This window comes from Leptodactylus fuscus, chromosome 6 (genome assembly GCF_031893055.1).
Source record: "Leptodactylus fuscus isolate aLepFus1 chromosome 6, aLepFus1.hap2, whole genome shotgun sequence".
NCBI classification, from domain to species: domain Eukaryota; kingdom Metazoa; phylum Chordata; class Amphibia; order Anura; family Leptodactylidae; genus Leptodactylus; species Leptodactylus fuscus.
Genome location: NC_134270.1, coordinates 68,997,535 through 69,016,673, shown reverse-complemented (window position 1 = coordinate 69,016,673; position 19,139 = coordinate 68,997,535). Strand labels below are relative to the sequence as shown.

The 19,139-nt window shown below is 41.8% G+C and overlaps 1 protein-coding gene across 1 annotated transcript; it reads right to left on the bottom strand.

Moving 5' to 3' along the window:
• Positions 1-9,867: 9,867 nt before the first annotated feature.
• Positions 9,868-19,088, bottom strand: PRPF31 (pre-mRNA processing factor 31). Its single transcript, XM_075280198.1, has 14 exons — positions 19,016-19,088; positions 18,535-18,717; positions 16,547-16,607; positions 16,291-16,374; positions 14,416-14,513; positions 12,952-13,058; positions 12,662-12,831; positions 12,354-12,511; positions 12,185-12,274; positions 11,913-12,040; positions 11,750-11,822; positions 11,100-11,228; positions 10,643-10,741; positions 9,868-10,302 (listed from the first exon to the last, which is right to left on the bottom strand). The coding sequence occupies exons 2-14, from the start codon at positions 18,706-18,708 to the stop codon at positions 10,177-10,179; spliced, it is 1,497 nt and encodes a 498-aa protein (XP_075136299.1). The 5' UTR covers positions 18,709-18,717; positions 19,016-19,088; the 3' UTR covers positions 9,868-10,176.
• Positions 19,089-19,139: the final 51 nt, after the last annotated feature.

Genomic DNA, 19,139 nt, shown 5'->3' with positions numbered 1-19,139 from the left:
TCTGCAAACAACCTCTTCCACTGCGGCTTGATGGTCAGGCCCTCATCTGCAAGAGAAGCAGCTTGCTCAACTGTGGCTGGGTTCCGTTCCAGCACCCACTCACGGATCTCAGCGGGGCACTGGGAAAAGAACTGTTCCTTAAGTATGACTTGGAGGATCTTATCGACTGTGACAGCCTCCTCTCCTTCTAGCCAGCGCTTGCATGCTTGCTTCAACTTGTGGGCGAACATGTGGAAGGAGCTTCCCCCATTGTAAGACAAAGAGCGGAACTGAACTCGGTAGGATTCTGGAGTGACTGCATAATACTTCTGCACCGCTCTTTTAATGGCCTCATAGTCCCGCTGATCACTAGGGTCCATGGCTCTGAGAGCTTCCGCAGCCCCATCTCGTAGGTGCCCCACCAGATACCGGACCCAATCCTTCTCTGGGACTTCCATCAGGCGGCACTGGTGTTCGAAGTCCTGAAAATATCCATCAACATCCCCAGCCGCTTCCTCAAAGGTCTTGAAGTGTTTATGGGAGACATATGGTGGTTCTCTCACTGTTGGGCTGGGGGTCGACGTTTGATTATAATTCCTCATAGTTATCTCAGCCATTCGCATTTCATGCGCCATTCTTTCCTTTTCATGCGCCATTCTCTGTTCCTCCTTCTCCGTTTCCTGAGCCCTCTGTAATGCTCTACTCCTTTGCTCTGCAGTTGCTTCTAGCCCCAGCACTGCCAATTCCTCCTCATACAAAACAACCCATCTGCTCTTTTGGGTCTGTACCTGCCACTCCTGTATCTCTCCAGTCTCCTGGGGGCAGCCCTCCTCATGGTCGCTTTGCAGGGTCATCTCCTCCAGTGCCTCGATCAGTTGCTCTTTCGTTCTTCCCTGGTAACTCAGGTTTAGTTCCCGGGCCCTTAATTTTAGACTTGCCATAGTCCAGTTCCTGTATTCTGAGGTTGTGGCTCCATTAATCGCTGGGCTGCTGTAGTCCATCTCGCTGTCCGCTGTTGATCCCACCGCTGCCAACCAGTTGTCACGGAGCAAAGGTATACGTCTTCCTCCGGATGGTCTTTTGAATCAACACGGACGCAAGAGGTCGGGAAACAACAGCAATTTATTGTAATCCACAAAGTTAGTAGCCGGCGGCGGTCACATCAACCGTAATAACAATAAGTCCACAGAAGTCACAATCCAATGATAACTTTGGTTCCTTGGTCCTGTAACTAAGTCCTGGCTCTCTGCAGAGCTGTGCACAGGCCGGCTAACACATACTAACTCCAGCTACAACTATATACTAAACTGTTACACCTATATCTGTGGGTGGGAAGGGCTGAGTCACAGATCCTTCCCCCCTCACCTATACCAAGGAGAGCAGACTCCCTGTCTACTATGGACAATGCACCATCCAACATCTTCTTGGAGACACTGATCAGATTATCTCCACCCATTGTCCTCACTGGTCCTCACTAGTTAGAGGTATTTGCATACAATGTGCTAACACACTAGACCCGAATCAGCCAACTACACACTGATGTTTACAACAGGTTAGAGAATACATTCCACATGAAATATATATTACACATTGCCTATTGCCGGACTCTAACCATCCCGTGACACCCCCCATACAGTTGCCAACTCACTTAGCCTCCCACTCCCCATAGAGTGTTCCATTCACAACCCCCCACCCCCAAGACCAGACCATACACTCGTCCCCCCATACAGTTGACCACTGTATGGGAGGTATATATTCTCCCCATACAGTGGCCTGCTCACTTACCCCACCCCCCTACAGTGGTCCCGTTACTATTTCCCCCATACACTGGTTCCGCCGCGCCCCCCCCCCCCCCCCTATAAAGGGTCCTCTATACTGTATGGGGACATTGATGGGGCTATTATATTGTGGGGGAGGGAGTCAGTGATGGAGGGCAATATCCTGGAGGATATTATAGGGGTCGTCCAAATAAAAATGGGCAACCCTTTTAAAGTTTAAATAAGCTGGAGACACTGAAAAAAAGCATACTTCCCTATCCCCTTTGGTCCGTTGGTGTGCAGCATCTCCCAGTTCATCTGCTCCCACGGTGTCTTCTGATGTGCAGAAGCTGCTGAAGGCTGAGGCCTAACAGCGAAGGGCCTGAATGTCACTACCTGTGACACCATGGGTCCTCCTTCTTCAGCACAACTCCGGAAAAACCCAGGAAAGCAGAAAAAATGGGAGGTGCGGGACAACAACGGGGCAACTGGCACAGGTGAGTGTGTGTGTGTGTGTGTGTGTGTGTATATATATATATATATATATATATATATATATATATATATATATATATATATATATATATATATATAATTTTTTTTTTTTTTTTTTTTTTTTTTTTTTTTTTTTAATTTTGTTTCACTGCCCACAACAGATTTAAACTTTAAAAGTTGAGCCTGGATAACTCCTTTAAAACAGTTTTTTTTTTTTTTTTTTTCAATTAAGCCAAGGGAGGTGCAAATCCCCCCCCCCCCCAAAAAAAAAAGAAGAAAAAAAGCAAGAAAAAGCTGAATTTTTTTCTCCTGTTCCCAGTGTCTCCTAGTGTGAGTTCGTCCTGCACCTCTTTTGAAGTTCCCTCTGAAAATCGGCGGCCTAAGGGAAGGGACCTGGGACGTCAGTATGCCAGTATGAACTTCTGGCAAAAGAAGAAAGCGGAGCTGCAGGACCGCTCTGGCCTGGGAGAACACCGGACCATCAGGGCAGGGGGTATGTTTGTTTTATTTAAAAAATAAAAATAAAAAATTTATACTGGACAACCTTTTTAAAATGTGAGGCGTTAGGGAGTATATTAAATGGGTTGTCCAGGCATAATTTTTGTATGCTTTATCCTCAGGACAGGTTATAAATACCTGATCTGTAGGGGGCAGATACCCGGACTGATTTGCTGTACAGAGCCACTTCCGTCACCCGTCCTGTACACAATTCAGGGCCGGAAGCAGAAAGCTCTGTCCACTGCATAAGCCAGTACAGTCACTGCACTTATTGACGTCAGTGAGCTCTGAGCTGCAGTGAAGGATCCGGGCTACAATACAGTGGACGAAGCTTTCTACTTTTGGCCCTCTTTTGTGTACAGAATGTGAGCCGGAAATGGCTCCATACAGCTGATGGGGCCATGTGTCAAACCCCCCCCCCCAACAATCAGGTATTTATGGTCTATTCTGAGCATAGGCCGTAAAAATCATTAAACCTGGACAACCCCTTTAATATGTACAGTTTAATGTCCTCCCACAGGATATTGGCCCCCATATCTGCCCCCACATTATATAATGGCCCCAACACTGTTCCCCATACAATGAAGAGGCCACTGTATGTGTGGGACAAGTGAAGTGGCTTAGACATCCCCTTTAAAGAGGTTGCCCATAAATTGGAGTGACCCCTATGGCTGCCACAGAGGTGTAAAAATTAAAAGAAAAAAAAACAAAACATACTCCATTGTCCCGAGCACCCTATTGTCCTCCGCCTCTGTCCGGTCTCATGGCAACACCTCATTTCTGGAAATCCTGTACCCAATTTGACTTAGTGGTCATATGAAGTGCAGGACTCCCAGCAAATAGGTGCCAGCACGAGACTGAATGGACACTGGCGGCGGACAACGGGGTGCCAAGGACAGGTGAGTATGCTTTCTTGTGTTAAACCTCCCGCCTGGCACATGGGTTGCCTCAATTCCTGGACAATATCTTTAAAGAATTTATCCATGTTTCTAATATTTATGGCCTACATTAACCCCTGGAGGAATTTTTTGTTTTTGACTCCCCCCCCCTCATTCCAAACCCCATAAGGGGGCGTTCACACTACCGTCGGTGTCCGACATGTAGTGTCCGCTCCTAGTGTCCGCTCAAAATCTGTCACGGACACTAGGAGCGGACACTAGATGTGTCCGTGACACCTGTCATTCACTTTAATGGGCATCGGGTGCGTTCTTTTGCACTCCGTGCCCGTCCTTTCCTGTCCGCAAGAGAAGATGTCCGACTTCTCAAGCGGACAGAAAAACCCTGCATGCAGGGTTCCTCTGTCCGCTTGAGAAGTCGGACATCTTCTCTTGCGGACAGGGAAGGACGGGCACGGAGTGCAAAAGAACGCACCCGATGCCCATTAAAGTGAATGACAGGTGTCACGGACACATCTAGTGTCCGCTCCTAGTGTCCGTGACAGATTTTGAGCGGACACTAGGAGCGGACACTACATGTCAGACACCGACGGTAGTGTGAACGCTCCCTAACTTTTTTATTTTTCCGCTCTCAGAGCCATATGAGGTGTTAATGTTTGCGGAACAAATTGTCCTTCATAGCGGTACCATTAATTATTTTGTACAATATACTGGGAAGCTGGAAGAAAAAATTCAGAATGGGGTGGATTTGAAGAAAAACTGCATTTGTGCGACTTTTACAGGCTTCGTTTTTACAATGTTCACTGTGCAGCCAAAATAACATGTCCCCTGTATTCTGTGTTTCAGTATGATTCCGGGCATACCAAATTTATATGGTTTTATTTACATTTTAACCCCTTAAAAAAAATCCAAAACTGCAAAAAAAAATTTTTTCTAAAAGTTGCAATTTCTGACACCCGTAACTTTTTTTTATACTTCCGTGTGCGTGGATATATAGGACATCATTTTTTTTTTTTTTATTTTTTTTTTTTTTGTGGGGCTGGGTGTACTTTTTAGTTACACCATTTTGGGGGATTGCTATTGCTTTGATCACTTTTTATTACAACTAGCACTCTGATGCAAAATAAAACTTAACATTTAATAAATATATTTAAAATGTGTTGACAGACATGTAACACTAATAACCTGTATAAGGAATGACAAAATAGACAATGTATGCTCGTGTGTCCCACTCAGCTACATAACATCAATATATTGGAGAAATATCTATCATGGCTTCTTATGCCTCTAGGTGAACAGAGAAAGCATAGTGACCATAAACAAATGCACTTACAGTCTGCCCAATAGGATATAATAGTAATGAAACGGTCTTACCATAGGCTGTAGATAGGGAGCCAAAGTCAATGCTGGGCGTACCACAGGAGGATAATACATCCCTGTTCTTAACCTGCCGATACACCCTAGCTCCCCATAAACTCCCGCCCTAACAAAGGCAGTCCCAAGCTGTCCCTCAAGGTAAGACCCTATATGTCCCTTTGTCCCTACGCGTTTCCCAGTGCAGTGGCGCACCGCTCATCAGGGGATCTTATGCTATGCTGAATTCTAACAGCAGACTCCTTCCTTCTATCCCATAGAGAAGAGATGCCCACAGTGGTAGGACAAGCTCTGGATAGGGAAGTTCTTTCTCCTAGTGCTGACTACAGATAATGACACTGGCAGCACATTTTGCCTCCTCCTGAGGCTATTTAACCCATTCATTTACCGGCGCTCCGCCCCTCACCTGTTTAGTATGAAGTCGGTGAACGGCGTCCTGTTGGATACTGGCGCCATCCTGCGTAACTTTTTTTTATACTTCCGTGTGCGTGGATATATAGGACATCATTTTTTTTTTTATTTTTTTTTGTGGGGCTGGGTGTACTTTTTAGTTACACCATTTTGGGGGATTGCTATTGCTTTGATCACTTTTTATTAAAATTTTTATCAGAGGTAAAACAGTGAAAAAAACGGAGGTTTGGCAGTTTTGATTTTTTTTTTCCCACTTCGCTGTTTACCGTATATTTGTACATCAGGCATTTTAAACACAGGGATATGTAATGTGTATGTGTTTCACAGTATTTAGGTACTTTTATGTGTTCTAGGGAAAGGTGGTGATTTGAACTTTTAACCCACCTCCAACGGCCACCCTTTTGTAACTGACCGTAGTTACCGATTACTCTATACCAGTGGCAGATATTCTGCATTCCCCCTACGCCCAACAGCAGCACAAATGGGGTATTCCTGCCCCTGTGTACTGTTAGGACAGGTGGAATTTTTAATTAACTAACAATCTTCTTCCCCTATAAGAGGCCGAGAGACCTCCCCCTCCGTGTTTTTTTTTTTCTGTCCTTTAGACAGGTGGTACGGCGGTCTGGGGACCAGATTGTCTCAAGATCCTCCGCCCCCAGGTCCATCCCATGGTTCCTCTTGGGACCTGGCGGCTGTTCTAAAGGGGTTATGTGATTTCCCCACCCCCACCCCTTCGAACCCTTTTTGGAAGTGGACTGGAGATACCTTTCCTATAAAGCAACCTTTCTACTGTCAATAACCTCTGCCAAAGGGATTGGTGAATTACAGGCCTTGGCGGCCTCTGAGCCATTCATCTCTTTCTTTCCGGATAGAGTACAGTTAAGGTTCATCCCGGCTTTTCCAACATAAATCAGGTGATTTCTCTACCAGCCTTTTTTTCCCTCCTACTTCCGAGAGAGGAAGTTGGAAGTTAGATAGAGGAAGATGCACAAGTTGGATTTGGTCCGGGTACTTCGTATCTACTTGGAGCGCACGGAACCCTGCCGAAGGTCAGAGAACCTGCTGGTTAATGTGTAATGGCCATAACAGAGGAGCTAAAGCATCCAAAGCCACCTTGTCAAGGTGGATTAGAGGCGCCATTTCGTGCTCGGTTCGCGCCCAGGTACCAGAGTTCCTACGAGCACACGCTACTAGAGCTGTGTCAACTTCTTGGGCAGAGAGACGTTCGCTCTCCTTAGAGCAGATATGCGGGGCCGCATCTTGGAGTTCGCATCTCACCTTTGCCAGACACTACAGGCTGGACTGGCGCACATCAAGTTCTGTAGCCTTCGGGCAATCTGTCTTGGAATCAGTACGCCAAGACCCCCCCCCACCCGAGTGATGTTATACTTGCTAAATCCCCATTTGTGCTGCTGTTGGGCGTAGGGAGAATGGAAGATTATGAATGATAATCTGTTTTCCCTTAGCCCAAACAGCAGCACAAGGATCCCTCCCTTGTCATTTTTTTTTTTTTTTGTTTAGCCATGCTTAAATTGTTATGCATATTTATTCTGTTATACTTTTGGACTAACACACGGAGGGGGATGTCTCTCGGCCTCTTATAGGGGAAGAAGATTGTTAATTAAAACTTCCACCTGTCCTAACACTACACAGGAATACCCCATTTGTGCTGCTGTTTGGGCTAAGGGAAAACAGATTATCATTCATAATCTTCCAATGATCACCGTATGCTGCCATACATGCTCCATGTATAGGACGTCTCCTTGAACATGGTGCCTAAAAGTGCTGCACAGCTCTCCAGCTACTGTGTCACTACAACCCCCAGCATGTCCTGACATCTGCGTTGCGAGTTTTAGTCTCTCAAACTGGGGAGCAAAAACATTAGAGATGTTCTTGATATGTTTTGAGAAGACCCAGCAGTTTTCCTAAGGCTGAATTGACACCTGAGCTCTTTGCCATTTGGGCATTCTGTCCCCCATTTGAAAAACGCAGAGAGAAAAGTCCCACAAGCATAAATGTAAGAGATTCAATAAGAAAGTAAGAAGCGCAGTACCTGCCATTGCGGAAGAAGAGAACTTCTAGCAGGGTGGAGGACAGCTGCTGCAGTCAAGGAAACCTCTTAAAATACAAATTAAATTACAAGAACTTAGTCATTTTAATACCAATGCTCCAGAAACCTCTCAAAGTATATCCAGAGTAAGAACACTCTTTGCTGATCATACACACGTCTGAAAGAATACACCAGTGCTTAATTGAATGCAATATTTCTAAACACATTAAATGTGTTAAAAGAGGACCTTTCACCACTTGGGGCAAATGCGGTGTAATACACCACTAGAAAGCCAACAGTGCGCTGAATTCAGGGCACTTTTGGCTTACATGTTCTGTGCTCCTGGTGAAAAGCTATCAGTGCTAGTACCGTAGCTATTCACTATCAGAAGGGCGTTTCTGACAATCTGTAAGGAACTCCCTTCCTAACAGCAGCGGCTATAGCGCTGTACTGTGAAAGGGGGTGAGGAACGCCTCCCTCCCCTCTTGATAGTACTCGTCCATAGATGAGTACTGGGGAGGTGTTACTCACTGCTCAGCGTCATTGCTGGGCGGTAAACCACGCCCTCTCTCACAGTACAGTACAATAGACGTTGCTGTGAGGAAGGGCTTTCCTGACTGTCAGAAACATCCTTCTGACAGTGAAGAGCTGCAGTACCAGCGCCGATAGCTCTTCACTGGGGGCACAGAACAGTAAGACCTTGCAGACAAAAACAAAACAAAATCCTGCTCGTCTGAGCAACTAACTAAACAGAAATGATGACCTAACTATACGTGTGGCTTTCTACCAGCCACGTGAACAAAACAAGCATGATGTTGTTTCACCGGACTCAAGGATACAGGACAGACCCAGACACCTCCTCTCACTCCTTGGATCTGCACTGGAGAGCAGGATCTGCAGGCTTTTTCTGGCCTAGTAATGAGCCAAGGACTCACACCTGGAGCTGAGGCCTACTCAAGACCTTCACTAGACAACACATAAGCGATCTAGCAAGATTCCAGCACTCTGTCACCTTTTCACAACCCTTACATCTAATATTTAAGGATACAGTAATGACTGGGTCTGATCCACAGGATTGCCGCATAGCAAATGTATTGTCAATTTTCTCTCTGCTAAACCTGTTTATGAAACCCTCTCAAAATCCCCGGATTAAGTGCGTTTCTTCTAGGGAATATCCCTTTAATTCTAGAGTGTATGGAGTGGGTGGTATAGAAATCCACAAAAATCCCCCAAAAAACAGCAAATGGTACATTGGTTACCAATACCATTAAAATGGACTAAACACCGAAAACCTCTAAAATTATGCTTACTCAGGAATTGGAGCAACTCATGGGTTGGCAAGGGAGACACACTGGTGTCAATTCAACCTTCTGCCACAGTCTTGTTATTGGCTCTCCATTACCCCCAAGTAACCCTTAAAACTAATTATTGGCCTCAGTAGTTGCTAACAAGGAACCAATGATTTATGTGACTGAGATCCCTCTCCAGCAGTCACAGAGGCCACTGAGTGGTCTCAGCAGTCATGTGTGGCATGAGCTTCTAGCAGCAGGAGAGTATACAATTAACCCGTTTCACAGAGTGGTGGACAGTGTTTTTAGCAATAGAAAAAAAAAATGGAAAGAGCTTACTAGAACTCTGCATAATCGCTGATCAAGGAGCTCATGATGGTGCACAGAGGAAAGTTGTAATTTCCCTTCCTCCACTTGTCTTAGCACCTTAGTCTCCCTGGCACACAAGTGCCTGCCCTCACATGGGCTATACCAAAATCTTCCCCTACTAGCACATTCAGGAATGCTGCCATATGCGAATATAAAGGGATGCAGTTGCAGATCCAAGATCGTGTGAGTATAGGGTCCCAACCCGCTAAAATCAATGGAATGATGGACTTCACACCGTAACGTGTAAATAAGTATCCGTTTATTCATCCATCACAAGTGCATATATGGTAGAGCAGTAAAACCTTTTTTTTTGGTCTATACAATCCAGACTTTCATCAGACTCTACATTGAATACAAACTATGTGATGTTACAAACTCGTGCAATACAAAAGGTATATGCACTTTCTATACATGACACAGTAACTTTATTTTGTGTGTGTGTGCATATATATATATATATATATACACACACACACGTGTATTATACCTTTATATTGTACAAGTTTGCAACATCACTTATTTTGTATTCAATGTAGAGTCTGATGAAAGTCTGGATTGTACAGACCAAAAAACTTTTACTGCTCTACCATCTATGCACTTGTGATGAATAAACGGATACTTATTTGCACGTTACGGTGTGAAGTCCATTATTACGTTGCTGCCATTTGTCAGGCTCAGAGTATTAGGAGACAGTATTAGAGAAGCACCATATCTAGGTGAGATAAAATACCATTTATTCCATATTACAGATATGCAAGTACTGACACATCCAACAGATTAAAAAAAAAAAGTGTTTAACTGAACATAAAAAAAATAAGATTCTTCCCAAGTTATCTACCATTTTCTCAGATCTCTAGAGTCATGTTCAGAGTTGTGATGTGGTGTTCATAATCATGATCCATTTGTTGCCTGAGGACTTCAACAAGCTGGAAAAGATGAAATGAATGTCCTGCATTCCATGTTCCTTACAGATGTTTAAATAGGGTACAACACAAAGTCTCTAGATGTTGCATCACTCAGGCAATTCCTACTGAATACAACACATGAAGATGGCAATGTCACTGTGTCATTGTGCCATTTTTTTCATGCTTCACTTTCAAGAATTCTGCCATGCTGGAAAAATATTTCTGATTTGCCTCTGCCACCTTCTTTTCTGCAGCTTGTGGGTTCACAATTTCCAGTCCCTGCACAGATACAATATACAAGTTAAAGAAAATGAAAGGAATGCAAAATATTAACCAGCCATAAATATAAAAACAAATTGAATAAGTCTCCATTTTTCAGCATGTTAGGTAGTATTCTGCAGGACATTACATAGTGTTGCAAAGTAGTTTCTAATGTACATTTTTACCAGTTTTTCAGCCAAAGTCAGGGGTAGATCCAAGAATAAAAAGCATAGCTATTCTTTCCTTAATAATTTACCTTGTTTTTGTAATTTCTTTAGGCTTGAATACAGCATTACTGTATTTTAGTGAGCAGCGCTATACATGCATTATTGCCAATGTTCTATGCCATGGGGCTTACCTGAAGTGGAGTAAAGGCAACGCTTGATGCAGTACCCGAAGATCGGTCTCTGATTGTGGATTTACCTCCATAAACCATACTCTGCTTCTGTAGTGTGCGCTGTTGAAGAAAAAAAAAAAAAAAAAGAAAGAAAAAGGATTGGAGGGAATGGTAAATATTGATCAAGACTGCAATTCCATGGCTATGCCAAATATACCAATGATAACATTTTGTCAATAATACACTTAGCTTATTATCTGAATTACATTTTAGCCCCAACCCACCCAATTCAAGAGCATATGCCATAAGTGTGATAGAAGTGGGTCCTGCAACTTTTACAAAAACATGAATTAAATTAGAATATCTATAAAACTAAGGGAGTGTTCAAGAGTTGTATCTGTAAACCTGACTGTGTAAGCCTACCCTAAAACACCCACATAGATTCCATAGATACAGTTCTTTGTACATTATTGTTTACCTGCAATGTTTTGGAGATTCGGGCCTTGGTAGCTTCATTAACTTGTGCTTGCCGTACTCTTCCACTTCCAGATTTCCCAAGATGTCCCAAGCTGAAGCCTAAGTCTTCCTGATATGCATCTTCTTCAATCTAAAAGAGTTAAAATTAGCTACTATTTCACATACAACGTAGGCCTTTCATGTCCTCCAACATAGCGCATGACATAGACCACTAGAAAGATGTCCACACACTGAATTAAACGCACCTCCGGTTTCTTTCTTGCAGCGATATTTGCGCAGTTTGTTTTGGCTACCAAAATCACTGTAATGTTGAAAGGGGGGGGGGGGCTTGCTTTACAACCTATAAATCACATCACAGAGGACACCACCAACTACACTTGCATGATTTTGTCTGTTCAGGGGACATTTACCACTCCCACCCAGCAATGGCACTGGGTTGTAAAGAATGCCCCCCTTAAAATTTTGTGATAACAATAACCAAAACTATCGGCACAGATCTATGCAATAGAGAAAGCTACACACAAAAGTGACAGTGCTGAATTCAGCATATGGACAGCTTTCTAATGGTATATACATATAAAATAACATAACATTAGAGGTGCCCTTTAACAAACATGAACAGATAAAATCAGGGAAGGAGAATATCTGCACCTCTCCAAAGCTCATTCTATTAGCCTGCTTGCGAATTTCTGTAAGTCCAAGTCGTTCCTTCATTTTGCGGTATCTAGGAAAAAAGGAATGTATATAAATCTCTAAGTTTACAAAAAAAAGACAGCAAACAAACACTTTAGTCCCGAGGAAAAGTTATCCTTACCTTCGGCCACCACGTTTCTTTCTCTGTCCATCTAGAGGTGCTGGCAGAGGTTTCACTTGCTTTACTGGGGGAGGTTCCTGCCACTTGTCAAACTTTCTTTCAATCTCCTCCTTTAGATCATACCCAACCTAGAAGGCGGAACATTTCCAAGATTAAAAGACACAAAAACAAACTATATAAATCAGCTGCAAAACACACAGATGCTACAGGTGACAGTACACAGCAACATCTGCCTATGTTCTCATAGATATAGAAGCCCCTTTAAGACTGACCTTTCCTTCAGGACTCTCATGAAAGCTATCAACTCGTGCTGCCAATGTGCATTTTGCAGACACTAATCGTGCGGCCTTTCGATGTAGGTCCTAAAATGATATAAAAGACAGTTACAGCCATCACTGCTACAGGTTTTACCACAAAACCAGAAATACTTTCACTACTTACTGGAGGTAACAATTGGACAATATCACTGTGATAGATATAACCAGTATGAGGAAGGACAGAAGTACTAGAGAAGCCAGATAAGGTTTTCCTCTGAGCTCCCAGGAGCATGACATTGCAGGCAGGCATCTTCGAGAGGTTTGTTAGACCACCAGCAATACCTAAAAGAACAAAGTTATTAATGACAAGATCCATGATTATAAAGTGCTGTGTATATATTCTATGTAGTCTGAGTGATGTATAGCCCTACAAAATCTATAGATAGATGATCATTTGGTATTACAGAAACAGGAATCACTTGCACACATTACCCATGATTTTGGCTGCAGTTGAGGCCCCGACAATGATGGAGAGATTGGGAGCAATAAAGGACATGCGAGACTCCACGTACTCATAGATTCTATGTTTGGACTGGTTTAGTTCAAGTGCCATATCACAGGCTTCTTCAATGCGTTCCAGTTCCTCATTAGTCAGCTGCTGTCTGTATATCAAACACAAATGCCAGTATGGTGAATATAAAAAATAAAAAACCAAAAAAATTAAAAAAAAAAAACAGAGGTAGCACAGCATCAGGATACAAACAGCACTTATACCGTCTTACCCCTGTGTGGTGGAGGCAGTTACACTGACAACCATGATGGTTGCATTAGTCAGAATTTGCTGAAGATTCTCATTATTCTTACATTTATCCAGATTGTTTCCTAACTCCTGCAAAGTACAATTTAAAGACATTTATGTCCTGGTCATATGCATAACCACTTCCTGAGACATTGCATACAATGTCTTACAATACCGACAACAGGGTTGATTATAAAGCACGCATATCAAAGACTTACAGGGATTGTCAGGAACATCCTGAACAACCACATCTAGCTCAATGATGTAAGTAGACAATGTAATCAATTTAAGAGGCTGCATCACTTGCATGTACACCAGGCTTGCTTCAAACATATCTGAGGTTGATGGCCTATCCAGAGAATAGACCATCGCCATTCTGAACCATAAAAACCTCTGTACAGTCTGAGACCCCATGTTGTGGAAAAGCTGCTTTTTTTGTTGCAGACTTTGCTGTGTTTTTTTTTTTGTTTTTTTTTAAGAGCCAAAGCCGGGATTGAGTTGAGCAGAAGGAAGTAGATTTCATAATCCATTTTAACCCATTCCAGGATTTGGCTCAAAAAATGCTGCAGAATCTAAAACAAAACAAAAAAACCCGCCAAACAAACAAAAAACGCTTTTCTGCAAAATGAGGCCTTAGCCTAAAGGGGTTTTCAAAACTTAGCAACTTCTGCCTGATCCACGGGACAGAGGATAACTTACAGACTGGTGGGGGTTTAACTGCTCAGATCCGCATTCATCAGGACAATGGTCAAGTTTTGTCCCCACTTTCTAAATAGAGCTGTGGTTAGGCAACATGTGCACCGCGCTGGATAGCACTCCCACTGAAATAAATGGAGCAGTATGTGCACTACCCAACCACCTCTCCATTCAGAACAGAAGAGAATACTTCCCTATTCTGCTAGTGAGGGTTTGAGCAGTCTGGATAGTATTCCCTATCCAATGGATAGGGAAGAATTGTTAAAAAGGGAAAAACTCTTTCAATCACATGGCATGGATCTTAGTAGTGTGAAATGTATGATGTCTAGGAAAACTATACAGTTTCTAAATATACAGAATGCTTATCATGTATTTTGAAGCCTTTAAGACATGAGAGGCCGAAATGCAAATGCACCTGTACTTACTAGCGATTTTACAACAGACAGACTGTTTTATTAATGTTAGAATATGCTGTGCACACACAGACATGGCAGGCTGTGGCCTACTGACTAACAGTGAAAAAAGTTGTTGCCAGTTTATCTAACGAAAGCTATAATAAACTGTATTACAGCATTGCTATATGATTATATGACAAAACACATGACTTTGGTACGCCTCCCACCTATAATCTATATTATACCAGGTAACAATCTAAAAAACGTGAACACTGTAGAATGTGAACCCATAAATGTGTGCAGCGATTTGTCCATTCACTGAAAACGATCATACTCCTTCCCCTTCCCCCACATACCTTCACTGTTCTTATGTAGTCCAAGGCATTTGGAACCAGAGACTCCAGCTCAGGAAACCTCTTTGAATACTTGTCTCTAATAAACTTGTGGATTATATCTAAACAAAGTGATAAAAATAGCTTACATTTTATAAATGCACATTTCTGCTAAACATTGGGCTTTTGTAAATTTACATATTTGCAGCATTTGATTTTACAGTGATAGCTAAAGGTTTTTCAATTGACATTTTTTTTCTTAAAGTTTACTACTTCAGTGTTTTTAGATCTTTTAATCAGATGCCTCTATAGCACAAGTACCGGTATTTCATGAGTTTTTACTAGAGATGAGCGAGTACTATTTGAGACTACAGTTTGGAATAGAACGCACCCATAGGAATGAATGGACGTAGCCGGCACGCAGGGGGTTAAGCGGCCAGCCACCGGCAAAGTCGGCCGCTTCCATTCATTCCTATGGGTGCGTGCTATTTGAAACGGCCGTTTCGAATAGTACTCGCTCATCTCTAGTTTTTACACTATTGACAAATACATCAAGTATATGTAAAAGCTCAATATTTACAGTGTTGACCCTTCTTTTTTTTAAGACTTCAAATCCTGCCTGATGCTAATGTATTCTTGTCTTGGAGTTTATTACAATTGCTGTTTTTTTTTCTGTCCACAGATTCTCAATGATATGGAGATCTGAGGGGTTTTGTGGCTATGAATTCAAAATTAAAGTGTTTTGTTCAGTGAGCCACTGAGTTGTCACATTTGCCTTGTAACATGATGTTCCCTCAAGCATTGTTTATGACCAAAATGCTCCAGGTGCAAGTTGCTCTGATATTTAGATACCATTCTTTATTTGTGCCAATGTTCTTAGAAAAAAAATTGTGAGTCCACTCTCTAAAAAACAACCCCCACACACGAATGGTCTCCGGATGCTTTACATGACACAGGACTCCATAATTTTCTACTTTTGAGTCTGGAAGAATCATTGAACCAAGAAAAAAAATGAAAGGCAGCACTCACGGGAGTGAGGATGTTGAATGCACAATTCCAAGTAAAACTAGCCATACTACTCCGAAACAACTTCAAAAGTTGAGGAGGATGGACAACACTCCAAACAAATTTCCTGACTTTACTTATTTTAGTGTAACTTTAATCAGAATCCATGCAATGTATGAAGCTGCATAATAAACATTAAATAATCATAAGACTTGAGGAACATTTTGGGCTTTAGGAGCCCTTCATCAGGTTAGTATTATGATTAAGTAGTAATATAGATGCAAAAAGACAAAGGGGACAAAAGTACGCAACCCTGTTAGAAACCTGGAGTAGATGAATAGGCAGCTGTTACATGAGCTACATACTCCTCAATACTTCTATTAACATAACAAACTGGCCTGATGAAAGGCCCCCAAAGCCATAAGCATTGCTCGAGTCCTAGGATTATGTAATATTTGTTATGTGGCTTCATATCTTGCATGGACTCTAAGTTGTGATAAAATAAGCAAGCTCGAAAAATTTGTTTGGAGTGTTGTCCCCCCTTTTCTACTTTTGAAGTTGTTTGAGGAGCTGGGCTGTCCTCCTTGGAATTGAGCGCCCAACACCTCCACTCACATGAATGCCGCCTGACAATTTTTTGTTTAAATCATTCTTCCACATGTCCCAAACAGGCTGAAGTGCGCTTCATCTGAGAAAATAGCTTAACCAAAAATGATGTACAATAACTGAGATGTATTATGATGTAGATGTAATAACTGAGGTGTATGAAATATGTATTTGACTATGCCTTTTATATGGTCAAATTTCTCACTTGCAATATTTTTAAAAGACATAAAAGGAGGAGTTAATTTGTTGTTCTATCCTCTGCATACATCGTTACCCATCAAAACTTACTCAATTCATTCTCAATTTCCACAGTCAAATTGTTTGCATCCACTATAACTTTATACTCTGGAGCAGCTTCCACAGGTCCCATAACTAAAATTCAAAGAAGAAATCACATTCAATTTTGTATTAAAGATGAACCTAGTAACAGACTGTGATACCCAGATAAAATCCCCCAACAATCAAAAAGTGATAGAGTATCTTAGCGATAATTCATCACCTATGAGAGACAACAACAACAAAGTACAAGCTAAATCGGCAATACCTTCTGATGATTTTGGTTGTTTGTTGACATATTCGTCAATCTTGTCCAGAATTTCTGAAAACTAATAGAGGAAAAACCCAAATGGTTAATCCAGCTTGTAAGCCAGTATACCTGTAAAGAAATATCATATACTAGTACCAGCAACAGTTTGCTCTACAGACATTGGCAACACTGTCCCATATAGGGTTCACAATCTAACATTTTTTATTCCAGAAAAGTAAGGGACTGTTCACACCACTGTTTTGATCGGTCTGCTGCAATCTCTCTCTCGCATTAAAAACAATGGGAGGCAAGAGTCTGGGCGGAATCCGCCCCCCAAATCAACGTCAACGTCAGCAGGGAGACTGCTGAGTCATCAGCATCAACCACCCCCTGTGTACACACAGCACACAGTGCTCACTGAACTTCCGATGCTCATTTCTGGCTAATTAGCATATCAATAAAAGCAGCCTAATTAAAAAAAAAAAAAAAGGCTGAGAGGATTTACAAACAAAAGGTATGTGTGGAATAGCTTTTCTAAAGGCTATGTAAATATATGCTTAGTTAAAAATGAGTTTTCCCAATGATAGAATCCCTTTAATACAGGAATGTTTCTGTGTACGGATCTGTGTTAGGTGTTTTTTTGTTTTGTTTTGTTTTTTTTATACTGCACACTACAGTTTTTATTTATACCATTTTGTAAAATATCCTAGGTCAACCACTTTTTATTCAATTTTTTTGGGGGAGGCAAAATAGCGATTTGGCCGTTTTGATCTTTGGTACAGAGTTTGTGATAAGGGATAAATATCTTTATAGTCTGAGCATTTTTTAGACACTGAGATGACAAATGTATTTGTTTCCGATCTAAGGAAAAGAAGAGTGATTTGAATTTTTTATACCATGATCATTAGACCTTTTGTCCCATAAACTGTACAGCAGTCTATGTGAGAATTACTATATAACTATTAAGGCTACCCACAGGCAAGCCTCAATAATTATTTTTCTGTGACAGCCCTGGTTGCTGTACTGGCATCTAAATTTAAGAGGTGGGGCTCAGTCTGAAGTGAGATTTGTGGCCACACACATACTAAATGCCTGTAACCGGAAAAGACTATGATTGAGGGCATTATCACTGGGTCTCCACTGTGTAAAACTTGAGACCCTGTGTTTATGACGCCCTCTCAGTTTGAGTGCTGCCAAAAGCGCTAGGAGGACAGCAGTCTAATACATGAGTTTTGTTTGTTTTTTTTCAAGGCATTTATAAGCGTTATTGAAAGCTCTGATTGGCAAGATAAAATAATAGTCCAAGCAAACTAGACAATGGGGCAGAATTATGTAACTGTCAAAGAAAAACTGTATTTACTGTCTATAGCAACCACAGAACAGTTTTTATTTTGCATTATACTTTTGAAAAAATAAATCTATGCTGTGATTAGTTGCTATAGTCAAAGATAGTTTTCCTTTTAGATGTTTTGTGCGATCAAAATAAACCTGCTGATCCCAAAAAAATGCAATAATGCTGCCACTCCATTCACTCTCTATGAGACCGACAGAGATAGTCAAGCTCAGCAATTGGTTATCTCTGTCAGTCCCATAGAGACATAATAGTTCTGTAGCATGCATATGCAACTTGCCACTCCATACATCCTCTATGGAACTTGCAGAGATAGTAAGGCTCAAGTTATGTTGGGAGAGAAGTTGTCACAGTGCATTATCTACATTAGATTAACATGATTACTAATATAGAGGATGTTCCTCTATATGTACATCCTAATATTAGACTTCCCTGAGTACAGAGCCTCATGTATATCCATATATAAGATGTATCAAGTACATTCTAATAATAGTCTCATATACATCCCTAAATTAGAAATCAAATTCAGAGCTTCAGGTACATCCTTATATTAGACTCCACCAAGTACAGAGCCTCGTGTACAATCACCTCCCGTCTGTCCATATATTAGACTGCCCTGAGTACAGAGCCACACATACTTCTATATTAGACTCACCTGTCTGCTGTCCCATAACTTTGCTATACTTTTCACCGACTCTGCATTAAGGTCCACCTGCATCTCCTCCTGGACTTCTTCAATTGTCTCCAAGTCATCCTCATCAATTAAGTTGTCCTCTTCCTCATCTGCAGCCTCCTCCAGGTCAGCGAGTAATTCGTCCGCCAGAGACATGTTTTATTGCTGAGAAAAAAAAACAATTTAGAAAAATTTAATTCAAATAAGTTTTAAAGGGTTAACTTATATCAACAACAAAAAAAACCTTTTCTGAAAAAATTATGATATTCTATTCATATAAAAGGTATAATAAATAGAAGCAGAAGTTCCAGGGCATTAATATGGATACACAGAAACTCTGCACACACGACCACTGACTACCAGTCACGTGCTATCCACGCCTGCCACACATCACCTCACACTGCAGTGATACCACAGTCTAACCCACCCGCCGCCATCACCCAGACATAAAGCCACCACATACCAGCTAGAGGTCTGGATTCAGATGACAGGAATCTTTCGCACTTCTCTTCAAACAAGACCGGAAGCTACGGCGCCAAGAGATGACGTCAGAACAGCAACACAGGCGCAATTTCCGCAATGTCCTC

Coding starts and splice junctions, on each gene's coding strand:
- PRPF31 (XM_075280198.1), bottom strand. CDS start 18,708: ATGTCTCTGGCGGACGAATTACTCGCTGACCTGGAGGAGGCTGCAGAT. Junction 13,059..14,415: donor ACTACATAAGAACAGTGAAG/GTATGTGGGGGA, acceptor TGTACTTTGCAG/GAGTTAGGAAACAATCTGGA. Junction 10,303..10,642: donor TTGCCTTTACTCCACTTCAG/GTAAGCCCCATG, acceptor GTATCTGTGCAG/GGACTGGAAATTGTGAACCC.